The following is a 19778-nucleotide window of genomic DNA, read 5'->3' on the forward strand; positions in this document are numbered from 1 at the left end:
TCTGACAGGTTCATATCACTCGTCACTCATCCGACCCCCCGTTCTGCATCTGTCAGACACACATAGACTCGCATAAAAACCAGACACACAGGACACACGCACACACACGGCAGGTCGTCAGGGGCTGACAACATAATAATAATAAATTAAAATATTAGCGCTTAATTAAAATTATCAATTCCCTCAAACCCAGGCGCGATTTTTCACCGAGTTTGAAGGTCTCATCAGCGGCATTGTCCCTATCTATGCAGGAACTCTTTCCATTTCACTTGTTAACTCATTTTTACACTGTTGGAAAAATTACAAAAAATTTAAAAGAGCCTAAAATAGCTTAAAAGTCTTTAGAACGTAAAATCTCTTGGAAAGGTGCCGAAAAGTATGTTCCATAAAATTATACATCTAGTTGCGAAAAAGAAAAAAATCATAGCATACTTTAAAGCATATTTTTAAAACACTTTAAAACTAGAGAAATTAAATTAAAAAAATTAAAAAGTAAAAATAAATAACATACAAAATATATATTTTATTTCACCAATCATCCTCAGAATAATATCTACAATCCTGAGAGTTCAAATTCAATAGCCCCGTTATCCTTATTATCCAAAATTAAATATTTCTTTATCCAAGACATATATTTTTCGCTCACTGTATACCCACATACACTCATAACTCACTCACTCTACTTAATGGGCAAGCATTTCGGTGCTTTTGCGGTCAGGCTTAAAAATAATACATATTTTTCAACTAAATCCATATTTATTTAATGGCATTCGAGAGCCCCAAACAATGCAATTAATTAAGTGCGGGGCTTTATTGTTTATTTAACGCTACGGCTTCGCGGCTAGCCCCCACGGCCTTGTCTCATATGGGATTTGGAGCCAATCATGACAGCGATGGCATTATTTAAACAATTCTATTTAAATGCGAACCCGTGAAAAACTGTCATTTTATGAAATATGAAAGTGAGAAGCAGGCCAACAATAAATGAGAATAAATACAAATATTGAAGAGTAGAACTTTAAAGAAGCTTCCGATAATTGTTTAGAGAAGAAGTATTTAAAGAAGGTTTTAAATTTAATTAAATATAATTTTTAAAAGTATAATTTATAGAAATTATTTAATAAATATAAAGGAAACAGTAGAGAAAATATTTTAAACTAAGGAATGAATTTTACCCAGCGATATTCTTCCCTCTAAATCCAATATTCTAATTTGATAAAATCTATTCAAGAGTCACCATTTCCTTTAGATTTATTACCCAAGTGTATAAGAGAATGAAGCGAACTTCCCTGGACATTTGCCAGCTCATTTTTCACCTTAGTTAACTGACTGCAAACAGGATTCGATTGCAGTCTGCGCACTCTGGGTGTGTGTTTCCTGGCATATCCGTAGGTGAATATAAATCAATCAAGCTCCGTTCAGTTTGGATATACATTCCCCCACCTTCCGAAGCCCCAGCACTAATCACAATCCCCAGGGGGTTGGGGAAAGTGCCGGTTGACGTTGTAATGAGTGCCGAGGATCGATTTCCGTTTGGCAATAACTCAACTTCAGCGAAATCCAATCTAAGGTGGAAAGTTATACCTGCTTTGCTCCCACCTCTGAACAAGTGTTTACAGTTATTAATCTGATTATATTTAACGTGCAAGAGAGGAAGAGGAAAGGAGTTATCTGCAAATACAGAATTTTCCAACGCTATCTGCGAGGGGGATTTTCCCTCCCAACTGCCGCACATTTCACTCGAAACTTTTCAAGTGCCCATATAAGTAATGACATATCAGTCTGACGACGTCGACTGTTCTTGGCTGATGTGATGTGCCATTGCGATGCGAGTGGGTGGGCATCGCACGGAGTCCTTTTGCTGGAAATCCCGGAATGACTCCGGGCCAGGGTCGAGGGCTCCGACTCCGACTACGACTCTCGCTCTGAGAAGCCGGCTCCTTGTCAGTCGCTTTTGCCAATTGACAGCATGACAAGTGAGCAGCATGAGAATTCAACTCGTACATACGGAAATATATGTAAAGTTAAAACAACAGCACAAAAAAACAGAAGCTGGAGCAGTAGCAGCAGCAGCAGCAGCTCTCAGCCAGTGAGAGCCAAAAAATGTTTGCTATAAAAAGTTTTCAGCTGCGACAACTTTTGCTTAACTTTTGCCAGCAAAATGTGCAACTCTCAGTCTGTTCAACATACATCTAAAAAATATATATATGCTATATTTATACATGGGAAAAATAGCAAGCACTTTAAATTTGACATTTTCATGAGGCAATAAAAAACAAAAAGGGTTCAAGTTGAAGCTGTTATTATTTGTTTTTTATATTTGGATTTTATCAAGGCATTAAATGATATTACTGGGGTTTTAATATTCATTTATATTTTACGGCTGGGATTACTTCATTTAAAACTTTTTAAACTGTTTTGTTTTGTTAAGAAAAATTCACAAAGTCCAGAAAAAATATTGTAAAATATTATTTAAATACTTTTTCTCTCTCTGCACATATATACACAACTCCTTTATTTGATATGTATAAAATTTGTGCTTTGTATTTCATTCCTGCGTGTGTCCTGCTCAATCTTGCCAGCAAGATTTAATTAATCAATTATAACGATAGCAGAATAACTTTTTTGTGCCAGTCCCAGCTGGGGACATGATGACACACACACACAGACACACACCCAGAGGGTAGGAAAAAAGGGAAGCCCGGAAACCACAGATAAATCCAAATGTCACAAGCTCTTTAACAATTTAAAACCCTGAAAAAAGAGAAACCCAACTATTATTTGTGTGGCAAATTGATGCATTCCAAAAGCGCATTCGTAATAAATATGCAAGCGACATTATTTACATGTGACAGCTGTGATTTCTTGCCGAATCTAATACACTTGGGCGGCATAAATCCAAATTAGAGAGTGTCCTGTATATATATATCAATTAATGGGGAGGTGGGTTCGAGAGGTTTGCGGTCTTGGCCATGTTTCTGGCTTGCTTTCCTGTAAGAAAAACCTTTTAGTTTATCAATCTCAAAAGGAAACCCCTTGACAATTAATTGAAAAATCGTTGAAAATGGTTGCTTGCTGCCCGAAAACCTCAAAACTATTGAGACCTTGTATTGCATAAAATATGCCAATATTCTCTCGGCTATGCTGGGATCTCCTGGGGGCTTTCTGCTCCTCCTTCAGTCCCAAAACGACAACGCATTCATCACCATTTGCTTAAAGTGACGCGTCAACACCCCGGGCCCCCCAGTTACACTCGGGGAAAAAAGAGCACAAAAAATACATCTGAAATACAAAGGGAAACACGCAAAGCCCAGTACAACTTCAGTTCATCCGGAGTGGAGCATTTTTTAACACTCATACGCCCCTTTGGCCATGCACATACACCCACACACACTCTACTTATATATATGTATATGCTCCGCTTTTCCTTTCTATGTATTTTGTCATATTCCCTCGCTGCAGCTGTGGGAATGCATTGTTGTTGTCTTTTAAGGTTCATCAAAGCTTCAACATTGTTTGGTCACAGTTGTTGGCCAACATCTCATCCCATTTTCCCAGCTTTGCCATCTCCATTTTCCCTCATCTCTGTCTCTGTCTCTTTCTCTCGATCTATCTCTATCTCTCTCTGACTCGTTCGTCATACTTCCGTAGCTGTCTTGTGAAATTTTTCCTGTGGGAGTTAAAATATGCACAAACTGATTCCCTTTTCGTCCCTCTCAGTCGTCTCCCAACATTTCACGTTGTCCTCCTTTTTGCCCCTGACTTTTTCGCTTTGGCCCCGAGAAGTTACCATAGCACTGAGAGAAAAATATGGTTATTAAGAGGCACCAAAATTGAGTAACTTTTAAATAATCCCTAGAAGAAAAACTTTAAGACTTTTTTGTCTGTTTTTTTGCTGTTTTTTCAGCAAGCTGGTGTATACATTTTTAAGAGAAGTAAGAAAATATGATCAATATATCGATACAGTACGTATATTTCAAAAGAAGATCGATAAATATTTTATATTTATATATAATTAACAAATTTCTTAAATATCCTTAAAGTGTATACTTTTTTTTCGTCATGTGTAGTTGGCCTGACAGCAGCTCTGTGCAACCGAGTAGTTATGCTCCAGTGCATGTGCAACTTGTCTGTTGTTTATGACGCCCTACGCTGCCACGCCCCTCGCCTGCATACTTCCTCCCAGTATCCCTCTTTTTTTGATGCAATTTGATGGTGTGCGTGTGTCATCATCATCATCATCAACATCATCATACGTCTCGGTTTCGTGCTGAAATCGCAGGCATATCATCTACACACATGCACAACAAATGAGTCCTGGCGCAGGATAATAGAAAGAGAAAGAGCTTAGGAAGGGAATAGGAAGGAAAGAGAGGAAAGGAAAGCGCATAGAAAGAGCAAGAAGATTAAGGATATAAGGTAGAAGCAAAGGAAGCAGATCTCAACACTTGGCTGGCGCATCAAATGGAAACCACTTTGGCAGCTGCAGATTTGCCACCTCGCAGATTACAAAAAAAAAGGAAGAAAAACTAACCTTTAATTTTCACCTTTTGCTTACCTCAGCTAAAGATTTTTTAAGAAGAATTTTTAGTAAATTTTTGGGAGAAAGTTTGGTGGCTTTTTCATTAGTTTTAGTTTAGTTTAGCTACAAAACTTGGTTAGAATGAAGGATACCAGAAAATATTGGAATTCCTTCCCAGCAAAGTCAAAAGAATTTAATAAGTAAGAGTTCCTAATTTCCAAAAAAGGAAATAAATTCTCACAAATTGAAACACATTTAAATTTCCAATTAATTTCGGCAGCTCACATACATATGTACATGTGATCGAGCTCCGGACTATTTATCCTTGTCTGCTCATTTTGCACTTTTACAAAGTGCTACAGAGAGAGAGAGAGCTGCAAATAATTTTCAATAAAATTGCATTTTTCTATGGAATTTATTGAAGTTGCCAAGGAGCAAGGGAGGGACACTGAGACTGGCAGCCCCACATTTTGCAAAGATTGTTTACTGTGAGTAATGGCCCAGACAAATGGCAGGCAACTCAGCAGAGTCACAAAACCCCGGCAATGATGTCCTTTTGCAGCAAGTTGGTGATACCATTGTAAGGAGGACGTTGCCATGCAGATCATAGCAGCGACAGGACAGAAATATTATTATGCCGGGGCATTATGTTCACAATGTTGTCTGCCATTTAGTCAGTTTTCATGTCATGTGAGAGTCGAGCGAGAGCTAGGGGTCTCGTGTAATGGAAATCATAAATTTCCACACAGTCTGGCCTCGAGTCCTTGAGTCCTGGCTGCCGACGCCTGCAATTGATATGTCTGGGTGGACGAGTTGATCGTGTGACAACTGTGGGAAAAGTGAAGGAACAGGTGGTCTGAAAGCAATGAACAATGAATCATGTTCCTCAGAGAGAGCCAAAAAATAATACTAATCCAAAGTTCTTTTGCAATTTTTCAAGTATTTCTTATTATAAAAATCAAATTTAAAGTAGCTTCAGTCTTTGTAAATCATTCAAACTTTAACCCGAACAAAATCCATGGAAATGCAATATTTTTCACTTATTTTTTAGCAACGCCGAGCGGATAATTTCCGCTGCTTTGTAGCAACGCAAACCGGCAAATTGCGATGAGTGTTCGGATGTGTGTGTGTGTGAGAGCATGAAATTAAATTCCGTGCAAACAACAATAACCCTTTGAGGCAGCTACGAGCAATAACAAGAACATTTACCAGGGGGAGGTCCTGCTGCCTCCTCGAAAAAGAGAGGTCCGAGAGCCGCTGGCCAAAAAGTACGGCGGCAGCCAAAATAAATTGAATCGAATTTAATGTCAAAAGTGCACTATATAATTGGCTTAATGCTACGGGTGGCTGGAACAACGTGTCGCACGCAATGCTACACCAAAATGCAACTGGGGAGGTCTAACACTAACACAAATACCGAGGTACTGAGAGAAAATGTTTGGGGTTATGAATTAAATAAATCGTAATTTGAAGGATATGTGCAGAACCAAAGAAATCATAAGTTTTCTTATTAGTTATCTAAACATATGTAAATTAGGGATGACAACAAATATTCAAATATCTATACTGTATCGCTATTATTTTAAAATCGATATATGTTCGATAATTTGGTAATTTCTTTAATATATCGGACTGTAGCTAAGATATATCACAAAGTTTCACAAATATTATAGTTCGTAAAAATTAGATAAGATCAATATTGTAACGGTGAATACGATATTTATCAATTATTAGATAAATTTCGATAAAGTAAACTACGATATTCTCGACATGATATCTAAACACTTAGTATCAAAGTTCTTTTTCTCTCGATATACACCCTCAAAAGTGATTTAGAAATATGTATGTCTTATATATGCCATATAAATTCGTAATAGTCTCCTGTCCCTGCTTTGCAGAATTCTTATAAAATAAACAAAACTCATTGCAATCAAACAAAAAAAAGTCCCACTGTACCACTAATATTGCTACAGTATTTTGTTTATTTTTTTCTCGGTGTTCAAACACCTGCATGCGGACACCTGACCCCCTCTGCTTTCACAGCTGCTCTCTCTTTTTCAGTTATTGCCTTTGTGCGTTTGGCGTTAAAAGCGCAAAATTCAATTTCGTTTTATTGTTCGTTAGTTAAACAGCGGGGCTGCAGGATGCAGGACGAGTGCTGGGCGTGGTAATTGCATTTCGCCCACCTGTGATGCTTGGTTAACCCGTTTGCCAAAAGATCTCGGGGCGTATGAGCCACGTCCATAACGGTGCACAAAGGCGATGTTGGTAGCAGAAGCAGCAGAGTTAGCCCCCTGCAAACAAATCATAAAACAATAATTAACCCACAGCCCTGGGGTCCAATCGAATGATGATGATGATGGGCGAAACTGCTTTGATTTCGGGGCCAAATGGTAACTGTCAAAGCAGTATCCGAGAACCCAATGTCAACCCTATAACCCCTGACCGCCTCTGCCCCTGACTTGAGCAACTGCAACATAATTGACCCACTTAGCTGGGGGCACTGGGATTGGCTTGGTCGCTCTCTCTATGTCTGTGGTTGTGATTTTGATTCCTACTCCTAACTCCGGCACTAGTCGTGGTCCTGGTTCCTTCCAATTTCCCAGTGACATGTCCCCCCCACTTGACTTTGATGGCTAAAGAGACACGGAAAGAAAGGCCACAGAAATCGCTTAAAAATGGAATGAAACAACCAAAAACTAAGGCAGCCCTAATGAGTTCAAAATGTTGGTCTAATGTACATAATTTTTATCAAAATTAAATTTTTATTTAAATGTAAAATTTACTTGAAAAAATTAGAGCAAGAGAAATGATCAGAGTTTTAAAATCTCTTTAAAATAAGCCCAAAAGTATGCAATAAAATATCTAAAAAAAATTGTTTAGACAGCATTTCTAGGGATTTTAAATCTACTTAGATTTCAGATTTAAGCTTTAAAATCTTTTATATTTCTTTTAAACTTCAAGCCATATTTTTCTATGTGCAAACATGTGCTCCCACTCGAACTCGTGACTCGGACTCCGACTCGCACTCGGTATGGTTACTGCGTGTGTGTCTGTGCAATTATTAATCGGCAGCCATCTCCGGTTGGGGTTCTCCAAAAAGGGGTAATAACAGCCAACACGGAAATTCAATATAATCCGATTTGTTATTGTGCAAGCTTCACTTTTGTGCAGTGCAGGGAAAAACGAGATAAATGATATGTGATTGGCTCATTAAATGTTATTTGATTCGATTTGATTGACTACAAAACCAATTGTGTTGTTGTAACATGAGCACTAGTTTGCTATTAAAGCAGGGAATACATAAATATATGAATTTAGTGAAGCGGAAAGTTATTAGTTTACAACACACATATTCCGCTTATATCCCACTTTAAAGCCCATTGAAAAGCATTTAAGTGTGATCAATTGAGACCCATTCTAAGACTCAGCCAGGGGATAATGTATTCAGGGCTAAATACAAATAGCAAATCGCACACAATACCTCTATATGTATATCCCCTGGCAACTTGTTTATGCCACTTTTCCCAGGAACACTTTTCAATGGCAACGCTGATGAAGAAGCCGCATTTATCGCATTTTTCGGGGGGGCCGAAGACGAAAATCTCTTATTCATATGCTCGTGAGCACCTTCTTTCGCTTCGCACATAAATTTTCCAGCGTTTTTGTCACAATTTCTTATCTCATAAGCATAAAATTAACAACCAGCCAAAATGGCGACAAAATCAACGTAAGAAAACTGTGAGGGAGGGACTCCGAAGAACGTTATTTAAAATCGACGCCTGCGGCGCAGCTATAAAAATTTGTGCGCGATAAAATGGAATTATGAGGACGACAACAGCAAGGACACTGACGATGCGGGTGCGAGAGCAGGACACGTGTTCTTATTAATTTTAATGCATATTAAAAATCGCATCCCTAAGGGCGTCTTCCCTTAAAACGAGAGCGAACTGTATCAATAAGGACCCCTTAAAAAGGAGAAGGTAACATTATGGGGACCCCGAACTCGTAAAACATCACAAAAACCACACAAGCTGAGAGAAATACACACGCAGGCACTGAGAAAAAAATTATGAAAAATGCATTCCTTATGGAAAAGTCAACAAAAACTCAGATACTATTTAACATCTTTTTTAAATTGTGTTAAAAGTTTGCTATAAAAATGAATAAATAGGATTCTTTCTTTTCAAATTCAATTTTTCCTGTTTTATTTTCTTTCAGTGTCCCCACAAACCAAACACACACATACACCCACACACACACTTTTATTGTTAAGGAACCGACTTATGTTTATTAGATTTTATGGCGCTCATCTCAGCTAAGCTCGATGGCCTTGCGGTTGTCTCTCGGTTCACATTTTTGTTTCTTGGCTAAAATATCTTAATAGAAAACAGATAATTCATAAAATATTTACTAAGTGGCTAACACACACACACAGAGAGCCTTTAAATCAGTCAAGAGGGAGGATAGGTAGGGGGCAAATTGCCAATGGCAATGTCTGCCCATGTAAAATAAACCGAGTTTTAGCCACAGTTGTGGTTATGATTTTTATAACCACCATATCATGCCCTCTAAATGGCTTTGCTCGCTAGAGGGTATGTTGGATATTAGAAGGATCTGATGTTGAATTAAGGTGTATAAACATTTATGATATTGCAGAGTATTTTTAGAGTAAATTCTGTTAAATTTGTACTCACCTAAAGAGGTTTCAATAGTTCATTCTATAAAATCTGTAAAGAAAATAAATTGCAATACGATAAATATTAAACATAAAGGCAAGCAAAATATAATTTTAATGAAGAATTTAATTAAAATACTTGAAAAAAAAAACCCTTTTTATATCGAAATCACTTTAAATTAAGCCTTAAACTATGCAATATTTTTCGTTATATCCTTATTGCAATTTTATACATTTTATAGCATATTTTTTGGATAATTTTAAAGAGTTTTTAAATATTAAAGAAGATTGTTCTTAAATTTCTGGTGTTTTTATTATATTTAATTGGAATAGAATATTATTAAGCAACTTCCCTTTCTTAATTATAATTTTAAGAGCATTTCTTAGTCGACCTTTACCTTTAAATCCAGTATCTTGCCTTGTTCTCACTGCTGCTCTCACACTTTACAGATAAATAATGCACAAAAGTTGTTCATTTAACTTTGCTTGTTTGTTTCATTTCATTTGGTCTGCCTTACCTTCTGGTTTGGATTTAGATTTGGATTTGGGCTGTGCCTGCGCCGGTGCCATGTGCCGCGAATAAATCTTGAAGAGCGGGAAAAGGCGGAGGGGCAAAGGCAAAAGGAAAGAAAAAAAAAGTTGAGAAAACTCATTCACATAATTTTCCAGTTTATTGTGAGCTGCTGCGGCATGATATACACACACCTGGACGGCATAAACCTGCTCTAATTACGGGCCAAAAAAGAAGCCATAAAATATAAATAAAAATCATTCATTTTGTGCACGTTGCCACCGTCGAGCCCGCAGGCGGGAGGGAGCTTTTCCCCTCCAGATCCTATTCCGGCGGATTTCGACGACTCCTTCTGTACGTTAAATTTTTATAGCCTACACTTGGGCGCCCGACCAAGTTACTGCCACTTAATGAATTAACATTATTTTGATGGGTTTTATGCTTTTTTCATACTTTAGCAGCCTCGAAAACTCCTTTGGCAGCTGCGGCGTGCTATCGGCTATTGGTCATGCCCGGCAACACCTCGCCTGGCTTTTAACTTTTTAATAAGCCACAAAATAAGGCAAAGAAACAAAAAAAAAACAAAATATTATATTCCCAGCATAAGCATAATTCAAATCATTTCATTAACATTTGGGGCCGCATCCCTTTTTTATAACGGCGCATGGGGGCACGGGAAATTGCTTTTTAAGTACTTAACTTCAATGCAAGCGGGTGAAAAACTTTTGAGGCTGCTGCAACAGGGCACTGAGCAAAACCCTATTCCTATTAAAATTAAGCATCAAATTGTGGCTTACTCAACTTGTTTAATTCTTCAAAGTTGAGCCCCTAAAAACGGGATTAAAAAATATACGTGTTTATGTGGGATTTTTCTTTGTAATTTTTACTTTTTCTTGGGAAACTTTGGTGCTAAAAAGTAGCGGGTATAATGTGAACATTTTATTTATTTAATTAAAAATATAGAACATTTGTTGTATATTTAATAATGTTATAATTTTTTTTTTCTCTGTCACAAAACAGAAAAAAACTAAAGTGCAAGCGCCCAAGTGAAAGTTTTTATTAAATGCATAAAACGAGTCAAAGTCGTCTACGCCAAAGGCTATATGCCACACGTCTATATATATCCTTTATTCATATATATTTTATATATATATATTCCCTGTTTAAATGTGTGTGTGGGCGTGTTTCGGCTGTGTGTGCGTGTAGGGCCATAAATCTAAGTGCTTTAACGCCTCTGGGGCGACTTGGCAACGCCTACTTTTGCGACTGATGTAACTGCCAGTTAGTGGAGTCCCGAGTCCTTCGTCCTACGCTCTGCCTCCTGAATATGTGCGCCAGCTACTGCCATACTGCTATAATGAGTTTTCAAGTGGTTCCCTGCATAGGCAGGTAATTTCATTCTAATGCCTAATGATGTATCTGCTGCTGGCAGCAGATACAGCAATAAAAGGAGGAAGGGCTGCCAATTTAATCCTAATTCGGTTAACCGGTTTTGCATCGATTTAATACTTTTGAGAAGTTAGTAGGACGTTATTAAAGTTACAATTAATTTTTAGAGAAATTAAAACTTGAAGGAAACTATTTTTAAAGCAGACCCTAATTTATTATAACCTCGAATCTGCAACTAACTAACAAAATAGGTGAATAAGATACAAATATATATCAAAAATAAAGCACAGAAAATCCAATATATATATTTATTAATATATAAAAAAAATCTACACCAACGCTTATCTTTAGCCTGCAGATATGACGTTACCCGGTATCGTCCTAATCTCCAGGGGCGCGTTACAAACTAATTACATTTGATAGGTGTTATCTATAGTCTGGCGATAAAGAGAAAATTTCCAATAACCCAATAAGAATGATAAGCTAACTTAATGATAATGCAAATATTTTCAATTAAGCAGGAAATATTATAATGTTAGATTTTTGCTACATGACATCACATAACCAAGCTGAGCGAATTCAAATTTGGCGCCAGAAAGTGGGAATTTTTTCCTTTGGTTAGTTTATGAATGGAATCTGTATGTTTTAAACTACTATGTGGCCGTAGAAATTGAATTTTAAGAGCTCTTATACATAATACATCATTTCTAATTTTACTTATAATTTTTTGGGTAAAAAAATCGTATATTTCTCCAATCAACTAAGATAAATATTTATAAGAAAATATGATGATTCAAAGAAAAATTTATTTTAAACCTAAGCTGTGCTTATATGTTGAGTTCTTACTAGTTTTGGGGAGAGAATAAACATTAAATACTGAGCTTTAGTATATATTTTAAGTATTTAAAAAATGACCTAAAGATAATATAGAACATTTTAAATTTCCGTAACAAACTCAAATAAAATGATTATCTAAACATTTAAAAATGAAAACAATTCAAATTTCGCGCCAAAAGGCGGTAGAAAATCCCCGGAAGAAGAAAAATCCCTCGACTCGCTGCTGGGCCTCAACATTCGAGCGAGTTTGACACCCTCTCTGAGAGAGCATTTCGCTCTTTCGCTCTCTTTCTGACTAGCAGCTGCCGTTTTAATTGAAGCGGCGAATTCATCTGCACGCCGCACCGCGGCGAATCCATCTACGTATCTTTCTCTCCCTCTCTCTGTGTGTCGCGTCGCTCTGTCATCATCATCAGTCGCCGTCGTCGTCGTCGTCTCGTCGCTGTGGTTTTTAAATTCTGATTGTGGCCATCCCGTAAAAAGAGGCAAATGTGCAATGAAAATTAAATAAAAACCTTTGTCTCAGTTTGCTTAAATATAGAACAACTCGCACAAAGTAATGACAGGCTGGAAAAACGTTGAAAAACAGTGAAAATCAAAGGAAAACACATTGCGGAAAACCAGCGGAAAAGCCAGTGTCTGTGTCTGTGTTTGGTGGTGGCGAAAAAATACAACAAAAAAAAAACTCTGTGCGCAGCAGCCGCCTTTTTTGTGACGGAACCAGAAATCCATGAGATACTTTTTAGTATCTTTTCCGCATAAATAAAATATATATTCAGTGCAAAAAAACAAATAAGAAAACCCAACAGATTCAAAGAACCAAAGAGACCAAGCCATAAAACTCCAAACAATACGGAGCCCATAAAACCATGTCACATATAAATAATAATAACTATAAAATGCGCTATAATCTGCCATGAATATGGATTTTGTTAGAAAAATATTTAGTTCCAACGATTGCTTCTTCTCTGCTCTTATTTTTGTTGCTGTTGTTGTTGGCTCCCTTTGTTCGGCGCCTTTGTTGTTGTTGCGAATAGCATTTTGTGTACCTTTCAAGAAATCAATAAAACAAAAAAGAACCCACAAACTCCGCTCAAAACGAGTATCGCTGTTGCCGCCGCTCTCTGGCTCTCCGCTGGAAACCTTCTCTCTGCTTTCCGCGCTCTCAGTGTGTGTGTTTTGTTGACATTTTACCGCTTGAAAAACCATTTAAAAACCCAGCAAATTATGTCAATAATTTAGCATATTTTCAAGCCACCGGATGGCCGCAGAAAATCAAAAAATGGGGGGAAAAACTACACAGAGAAAAGGGGAGAGATCGGAGAACCCCTCGAAATGTATATATTTTTTCGAGCTGCGCAATTCGTGCTGACAGTTAAATGACACAATTCCCGGCTTGGATTTTGGGGCTGGGTCGCATTCACAATTCGCATTTTCTGCAGCGAATTCAAGGGGGGTGTGTTCCCCCCTTTTTGCCATCGAATTTGTATCCTTCGTAGCACGTGCACTGCGGGTCTATTGATTTTTCGCACATCCCATAATCGCATGGGCTCCCGTTTTTCCGTTTCCCTCATTTTCCGGTTCCGGTTTCTCCCAGTTCTCTGGATTCTCCGGGTTCCTCCTTTTCTGGTTTCCCCACAACCGTATTCTTGGTGCATGCGCGATGTTCACTTCCATCCATTTTCATACATTTTCATCTATTTTCGCACACTCAGTGCACTGACCTTAGCCCATGACTGTCAACATTTTGGGACACACTTCAGGGAAAAATGTCAGCAAGAGTTAAAAATGTATATTTTTTGGGGATATAAAAATCATAATTGTTGAGTCATAAAATCCATTTATGGATCAAAAATTCACAGCTTAACCCTTAAAGATGAAATTTTTAAATATATTTTTAAAACGATATGACATGATATTCTTCTATTTGAACTACTTTTACCCACAACCCTAAAAAATAATTGTCAAAAAAAATATTATAAAAATAAACCTTAATAACTTTTTCTTTCCCTTTTTTCCTCTGTACCTTTTAGTCACCTGCCCAGCAGCTTTTCACTCTTTTTCGACTGCATTTAAGTACACATTTGTTTGGCTTACAAATTAACGCCATTCGAAGTGTTGGCTGGATAAACAAACAAGTGATTTTATTTCATCGCAGCTCACAATGTGGGCCATTCATAGGAGGCAGCAATTGGGGGCTCTCAAGTAAACAAACTGCTGGAACTCCGGCAGATGGAACTGGAGAACCCAAAACCAAACAGATCCCCAAGTGGGGCGACCGGCCCAGATGTGGGTTATCAAAGAATCTCACGCTTATTACGGCGAGGTGGGTGGAGTCACAGTTTGTTTTTAGGAGCGCGAGAGGTAGTGAAGTTTTCAGCACGCGAGTGGCTCTTCCAGGGAAATGCATTCGATTCTAGCAGGAGTTGTGGTGGGTGGAAATTGTTTGGAGTCTAATAATAATTCAGGGGAAAGAGAACTGAACTCTAGAGAACATGGTTCTTAGTTTTAATGATGTTATCATTAGTTGGGAATGGCCAACACTTATTTCCCTTATTTGTTGTTGTAAGTGCTGAAAGGCTGAGATTGTTGTGATATCTTGGGAAGAATATTGAAGTATTTCAGATAGTTTAAATATCTCAATTTGGTGTTGACTTAGCCTCCTTTAGCTGTTATAACTTGGCTACTGTTTAAGCCTAAACTCTTACAAATTAGCATTATATTATATATCTTTGACTCCAAACAGCCTCTAACAACCCACTCTTATCGTACAGCTTAATTTACCAAACCGTTGTAAGCCATATTTCCGATAGAAAAGACCCTTCTCATCCCACACAGTTCTTCCGGTTACCTAAGATTATTATTCCAAAGACTCACTCCCCCTGTACATTTTCACTTTTTATCAAAAGACTGAGACAGACAAATTGTCTATTATTTCGTCTATATCCACGGGCAGTGAATAATGGAACCCCATGTCTTTATGTATCTATCTGTCCAGCCTTTATAAGTATCAATGTGGTGTCCGAGTGTGAGTGAAAGATAGAAAGACACACACTGGGACATGTAAATGGGGACTTCCCACTGTTTTTTGGGCTACCTATTAAATTGAGGATAGCAAGGGTATATTATTAACATAAAAAGTGAAAGGTAACTGGAATAAGATGATATATTTTATTATAAAAAAAGTTTTTGTAATTTTTATAACAAATTTTAGCATATTTTTAATTTCATTTAGCAAATTTAATAATTTGATTAAATTAAATTAAACTTAAATAAAAAATCCAGCATTAGATAAGAAATATCTCTGCTTTTCCTTTAACTTCAAATAAAAATCCCCAGATATCCCTTAGTTTAGACCACAAATTTCATCGTCTTTTTCCTAGATTTTGGTCTGCAGTTGTCAGGCAATTTGCCTTCCGCCAATTGATTTCTGTCTAGAGCCCTCATTCGTTTTTCCATTTTCCCCCGCAGTTGTATGTTGTATTTTTAGTGATTTTCAATTATCTGTCAGTTGTTGTCATAGTCGGGGTCATCAGCGAATGCTAATCAGAGAATCGGGGAAGACACCGACTGGTGTCCACTTAGGAGTGCCTCCCTCCCTCCCTCTCTCTCTGTGACCGTTATTAAGCACTTACTCTCCCCGCAAATGGCCGACAATTGTCGCTTGATTGGCCAATTTCCCTGGTTGGATCAGCGACTTTGAACGCGACTTCGACCCGCTTAACCATTTCATTTTATGGTGTTTCCTCCAACCTCCTTTTCTCTGCTCTGTTCTCTGCCTTTATCTCTGGTTTCAGAGTAATCTTTTGTGTGTTTCTATTTTTATAAAAAAGAAGAAACCCCCTCTTACTTGTGGCCAGCAGCCGGCACATCTGTGCGTCTTTTTGGCACAAAGAAAAATGTGTATCAAATGTCATAAGCAAGTTGTATGTTATGTCAGAAAATCTTAAAAAAATTAAGGGATATATAAAGACTTTTTGATTAAAAATAGGTTTAATATAAATATTTATTTATATTTAAAATGAAGAGAGGAAATAAGCTGCAAGGAGAGCCTTGAGTTATTTTTTCATTGATTACTCATGACTCAATCAAGTTACAAACTTGATTTCTTTAATCTTTTTGTTGTATTCTAAACTTGGCTCTACTTATTTTCGATTTTTCTTAGTGTAACGCTTAAGACTACACCCGAAGCTTTGGCTCGTTGGCTTACTTTTTGCATGCGGCAATTTGATGAGCTGCTAATTAGCCGCTACGTCGACGGCGACGCTGACTGCGGTTGCGGTTAGCTGGCCAAACACGAGCAAAAATACTGAACAGTAAACACTCTAATTAGTGAACACTATGATACAAGAATTTAAAAAATTCAAGGAAAATTTTAAAGTATTTTTTTGTCAACTACTATAGTCAAAAATCTTTTAAAACAATTTTATTTTTGTTAAGAATATTCGCAAAATTATTTAAAAATATTTAATCCTGTTTATCACATCCTAAAATTGGCATATAAAAAAAAAGGAAATAGTACGCTTTAAAAAAATTGTAATATAAATATTTGCCTTCATTAAAAAACTCCCACTTATAAAAATTACTAAAAAGTGGTTTAAATAATAATAAAAACTGTAATTATTGACTCTGATTTTTGTAATTCCATCTCATAGAATCTCCACTGTTCTTCTCTCCACTGCAAAAGACCCCGAGAATATAGCGTGCTGAGGCTAATTCTGAATGAATCAGCACGAGCTCCCTGTAATTTGCACTTTGCCCGTCTCCATCCGCCTCCTTCCTCTGTCCCCTCTGTCTTTCTCTTTATTGTACTCTCCCCCCAACCCCCTTTTTTTCTCTTTATGCATTTTATTGCAGTGCAATTGTTGTTGGCAGAACAAAGAGGAACGGAAAAGTGATGGAATGTTTCACTTATCCGGTGTCGTTAGGGTTCGTGTATGGAAAAACTCGACTCCAAATTGCAGTGCTTAGGCAGCTTATGGATTGAGATCGATTAGCTTCACATCCATTTATGTTTTTTACAGTTGGAAAAATAGTGTTGTAATAATGAAAAAAGATAGAAAAAATGTATACATTTGGAGTAGAAATAAATTTAAATAAAGAACTGGGGTTTTAGGTTTTATTGAATTTAACTTATCGACAGAAAATGTCTGGTATATGAAAAATCGATGAAATATCGAACTTTCTGATAAATTAAAAATCGAAAAACATCGAACTTAACGATCTTTCAATAATATAATTATTGAAATATATTTCAACATATTTTAAACTTATTTGTTTCTCTTCCAAATATATTTTTCTTTTAAATCAAACAGTTTGTCGAATTATAAAAAACCTTAAATATCGATTTATATCGATATTTCCTGTCATCCCTAGTCTAGGCATAATTTGAGCTTCTCTACACTTTTTTAGAGTTTGTTTTTTTCGCCTCAGGCATAATCTCTACGCCCAATCATTAATTTTACGCGATTTTTCCCGGCGCTCCTCTCCTGCTCTTAACCCAAAGCGCAGCATCTTAACCCACAGCTGGCGCACACATGTCAGCAAATCGTTTGTGGGCATTGCCAATTTGTTGGTGGCTTATATATACGCATATATACATATTTATCTATATATATTTGTGTATATATATTATGGGGAGTGTATTTTTAAGGCGGCTGCATCTTCGCCGGCGGACGGTTGAACCCCATTGAACTCTTTTTCGTTCCAAGGGATACGAAAATAACAATAATGTGCAGAAAAGTGTGAAGAAAATGCGAAAAAAGCGGCACAAGAATACTAAAAGCGAGGAGAGAACTGAAACAATGGCAGAGGAGTATTGAAAAAATGCAATAAATTATCATAAATAAAAGTAAACCGAAAAAAAACGAAGAGAAGTGAGGACTCAGGCTTGATGGGGTTCAAACTCTGGGTTCAGATTTTTTCTTTACTCTTTTTTTTGGGTTTGCCCGCTTTGAAAAATGTGTTACACCAGAACAACAACAATAACAACAATAAGAGAGCGTTTTTTACAAAGCAAAAAGTGATTCATCGAAGATAACCAAAGATTTGTTGTAGTTTTCTGTTTTTGTTTCCAGGCCTCACACATTTTATGGTGCTTGTTTAGCGTCAAAATAGAAATCCGTAAAAATTAATCAATAAAAAACTAAAGTCACAATAAAAAACAAAATATAATAAACACAGACAACAGAGAAATAAAAAATCATTTAAATAAAATAATATTAATATTTAGCTAATGTTTAAGAGTTAACATATTTTTCTTTAAAAACCTGGCTAAATATTATATATTTCTTAAATTTTAAACCAACAATTTTATTATAAATATTTAGTGCCAAAATGGAAATCATTTAAACCCAACCAACTACCAACCTAAGAACCCTAAATAAAAATAATATAAAGAAGCACAAAACTGTAAAAACAACGCACAAAAATGTTGTAAGTTTAAAGAAAAGTCACCCAAAGAAATCAAGTCCTACTGAACAGTGGGACAAAAACGCACAAAAAGTGAACGAAAACGTAAAGCACAAGAACGAGTAAATCAACGAGGGAAACCCCTAAAACCCCAAGACTTCCCAGGAATTTTCAAACGAATCAAGATGCCACGAAATCAGCTCCACGCTCTTCTACGAGCCCTGCTGAAGCTACTGCTGTTCGTCAGCATTGCAGAGCACTGTGCCACCGCCCTGCCCACCACATCCCAATCCTCGCCAGCTCCATTTACCGCACCCCCGTCGCCGCCAGCAATCATTGTCACCTCGCCCTCTTCCGATCGCAATCTGGCCGATCTAGTCAATAGTAATATTAATAATAACAATCCGGAGACCGAGACTACCGGTTCCGGTTGGGAAACCCTTGAGACTGAATTGGGAAGTCCAGGAACCACGATGAAGAGCTCTACTTCCACGGGTAAAATGGCAGAGAAGGAGCCAAGCCTAATGAGCACATCGGCCACCTCCATTGAGCAGCAGGATCAGCCGCCGGAAGTGCCTGCCACCACGTTGGCCTTTGCCAATGCAGTTCCGGTTCCGGTGGCCGGTGAAATGGGTAACGGAAATGGTAATGGCGGATCAGGAATGGCTTTCAACGATGCCACGCCCCCATATGCGGCAGTCGATGATAACTATGGTAAATAGAAATGATTTATTTCTAAGGTTTAGCAGGAGATAATTTTGATATAAGATATTCCAATAATAAACTTTAACCCCAACTCTGACCATTTCTACTATCTAAATTTGCAACCCATGGAGGGTTAACCCTTCATTTTTATAATTTAAACACTGAAAAACTTGCCCTGGGCCAGCCCCCAAAAATAAAACTCCAATACCAAAGAATAACAAAAACAAGAAAGTTCGATGGGCCATCGACAAGAATTGGCAATTATAGTTGCTCAACTAGGTTCATTGACACCGCAGAACTTTCCCAACGACCCCCCCAACCCTTAATCCTTAACCCTTAACCCCTCTACCTCTCTTAACTCTTAACCCCCTCTTGACCCTCTGCTCAAACAGGCAGAAGAACTTGTGTAGTTGCTCAGCTATTATCTGCTGAAGGAACAACAATAAAATACATAGATAAATCCAGCACAAGAACAACAGCAATTGCATACTTCAAGGCAATTAAGAGAGTTTTCATTTCCGGTTTGGCACGCAGCCCCCTATTCTACCCCTTCGAGTGGCGGGGCCGCGTCAACAACTCTGCCTCTGCCACTGCCTTCGTGTAATATGGCAAAATTCTCACGCAAAACTTTTAGCTCTGGCCAAAATGAATTATTTAACATTGTTTTGGGCCCGGCTAAGTTGATACACAGAGGGAAAAAATATAAGAATTAATTTATAATTAAT

At 37.4% G+C, this 19778-nt stretch overlaps 2 protein-coding genes across 10 annotated transcripts in view; one reads left to right on the forward strand and one right to left on the reverse strand.

Annotated features, from left to right (window-relative positions):
- The window catches only part of LOC108075716 (uncharacterized protein C2orf42 homolog), a 179811-nt gene that overhangs the window by 130737 nt on the left and 29296 nt on the right, over positions 1–19778 (reverse strand). For 2 of the 4 annotated variants that reach the window (XR_001770739.3, XR_011445384.1), the window contains exon 4: positions 9220–9252. The exons of 1 other annotated variant lie outside the window; for it this stretch is intronic. The gene's annotated coding sequence lies outside the window, so the exon portion shown is untranslated. Of the gene's footprint in view, positions 1–9219; positions 9253–9598; positions 9786–19778 lie in introns of all 4 variants that reach the window. One more of the 4 variants, XR_011445382.1, reaches the window with a different exon arrangement.
- The window catches only part of Ptp99A (Protein tyrosine phosphatase 99A), a 122945-nt gene that overhangs the window by 77668 nt on the left and 25499 nt on the right, over positions 1–19778 (forward strand). For 2 of the 6 annotated variants that reach the window (XM_070287360.1, XM_041777017.2), the window contains exons 1-2: positions 12344–12422; positions 18267–19062. The exons of 3 other annotated variants lie outside the window; for them this stretch is intronic. In XM_070287360.1, coding sequence (XP_070143461.1) covers positions 18534–19062 — 529 coding nt within the window. In that variant the 5' untranslated portion in view covers positions 12344–12422; positions 18267–18533. Of the gene's footprint in view, positions 1–12343; positions 12429–18266; positions 19063–19778 lie in introns of those variants that run through there. One more of the 6 variants, XM_017168248.3, reaches the window with a different exon arrangement.

Source organism: Drosophila kikkawai, chromosome 3R, assembly GCF_030179895.1.
Source record: "Drosophila kikkawai strain 14028-0561.14 chromosome 3R, DkikHiC1v2, whole genome shotgun sequence".
Taxonomy (NCBI): Eukaryota; Metazoa; Arthropoda; class Insecta; order Diptera; family Drosophilidae; genus Drosophila; species Drosophila kikkawai.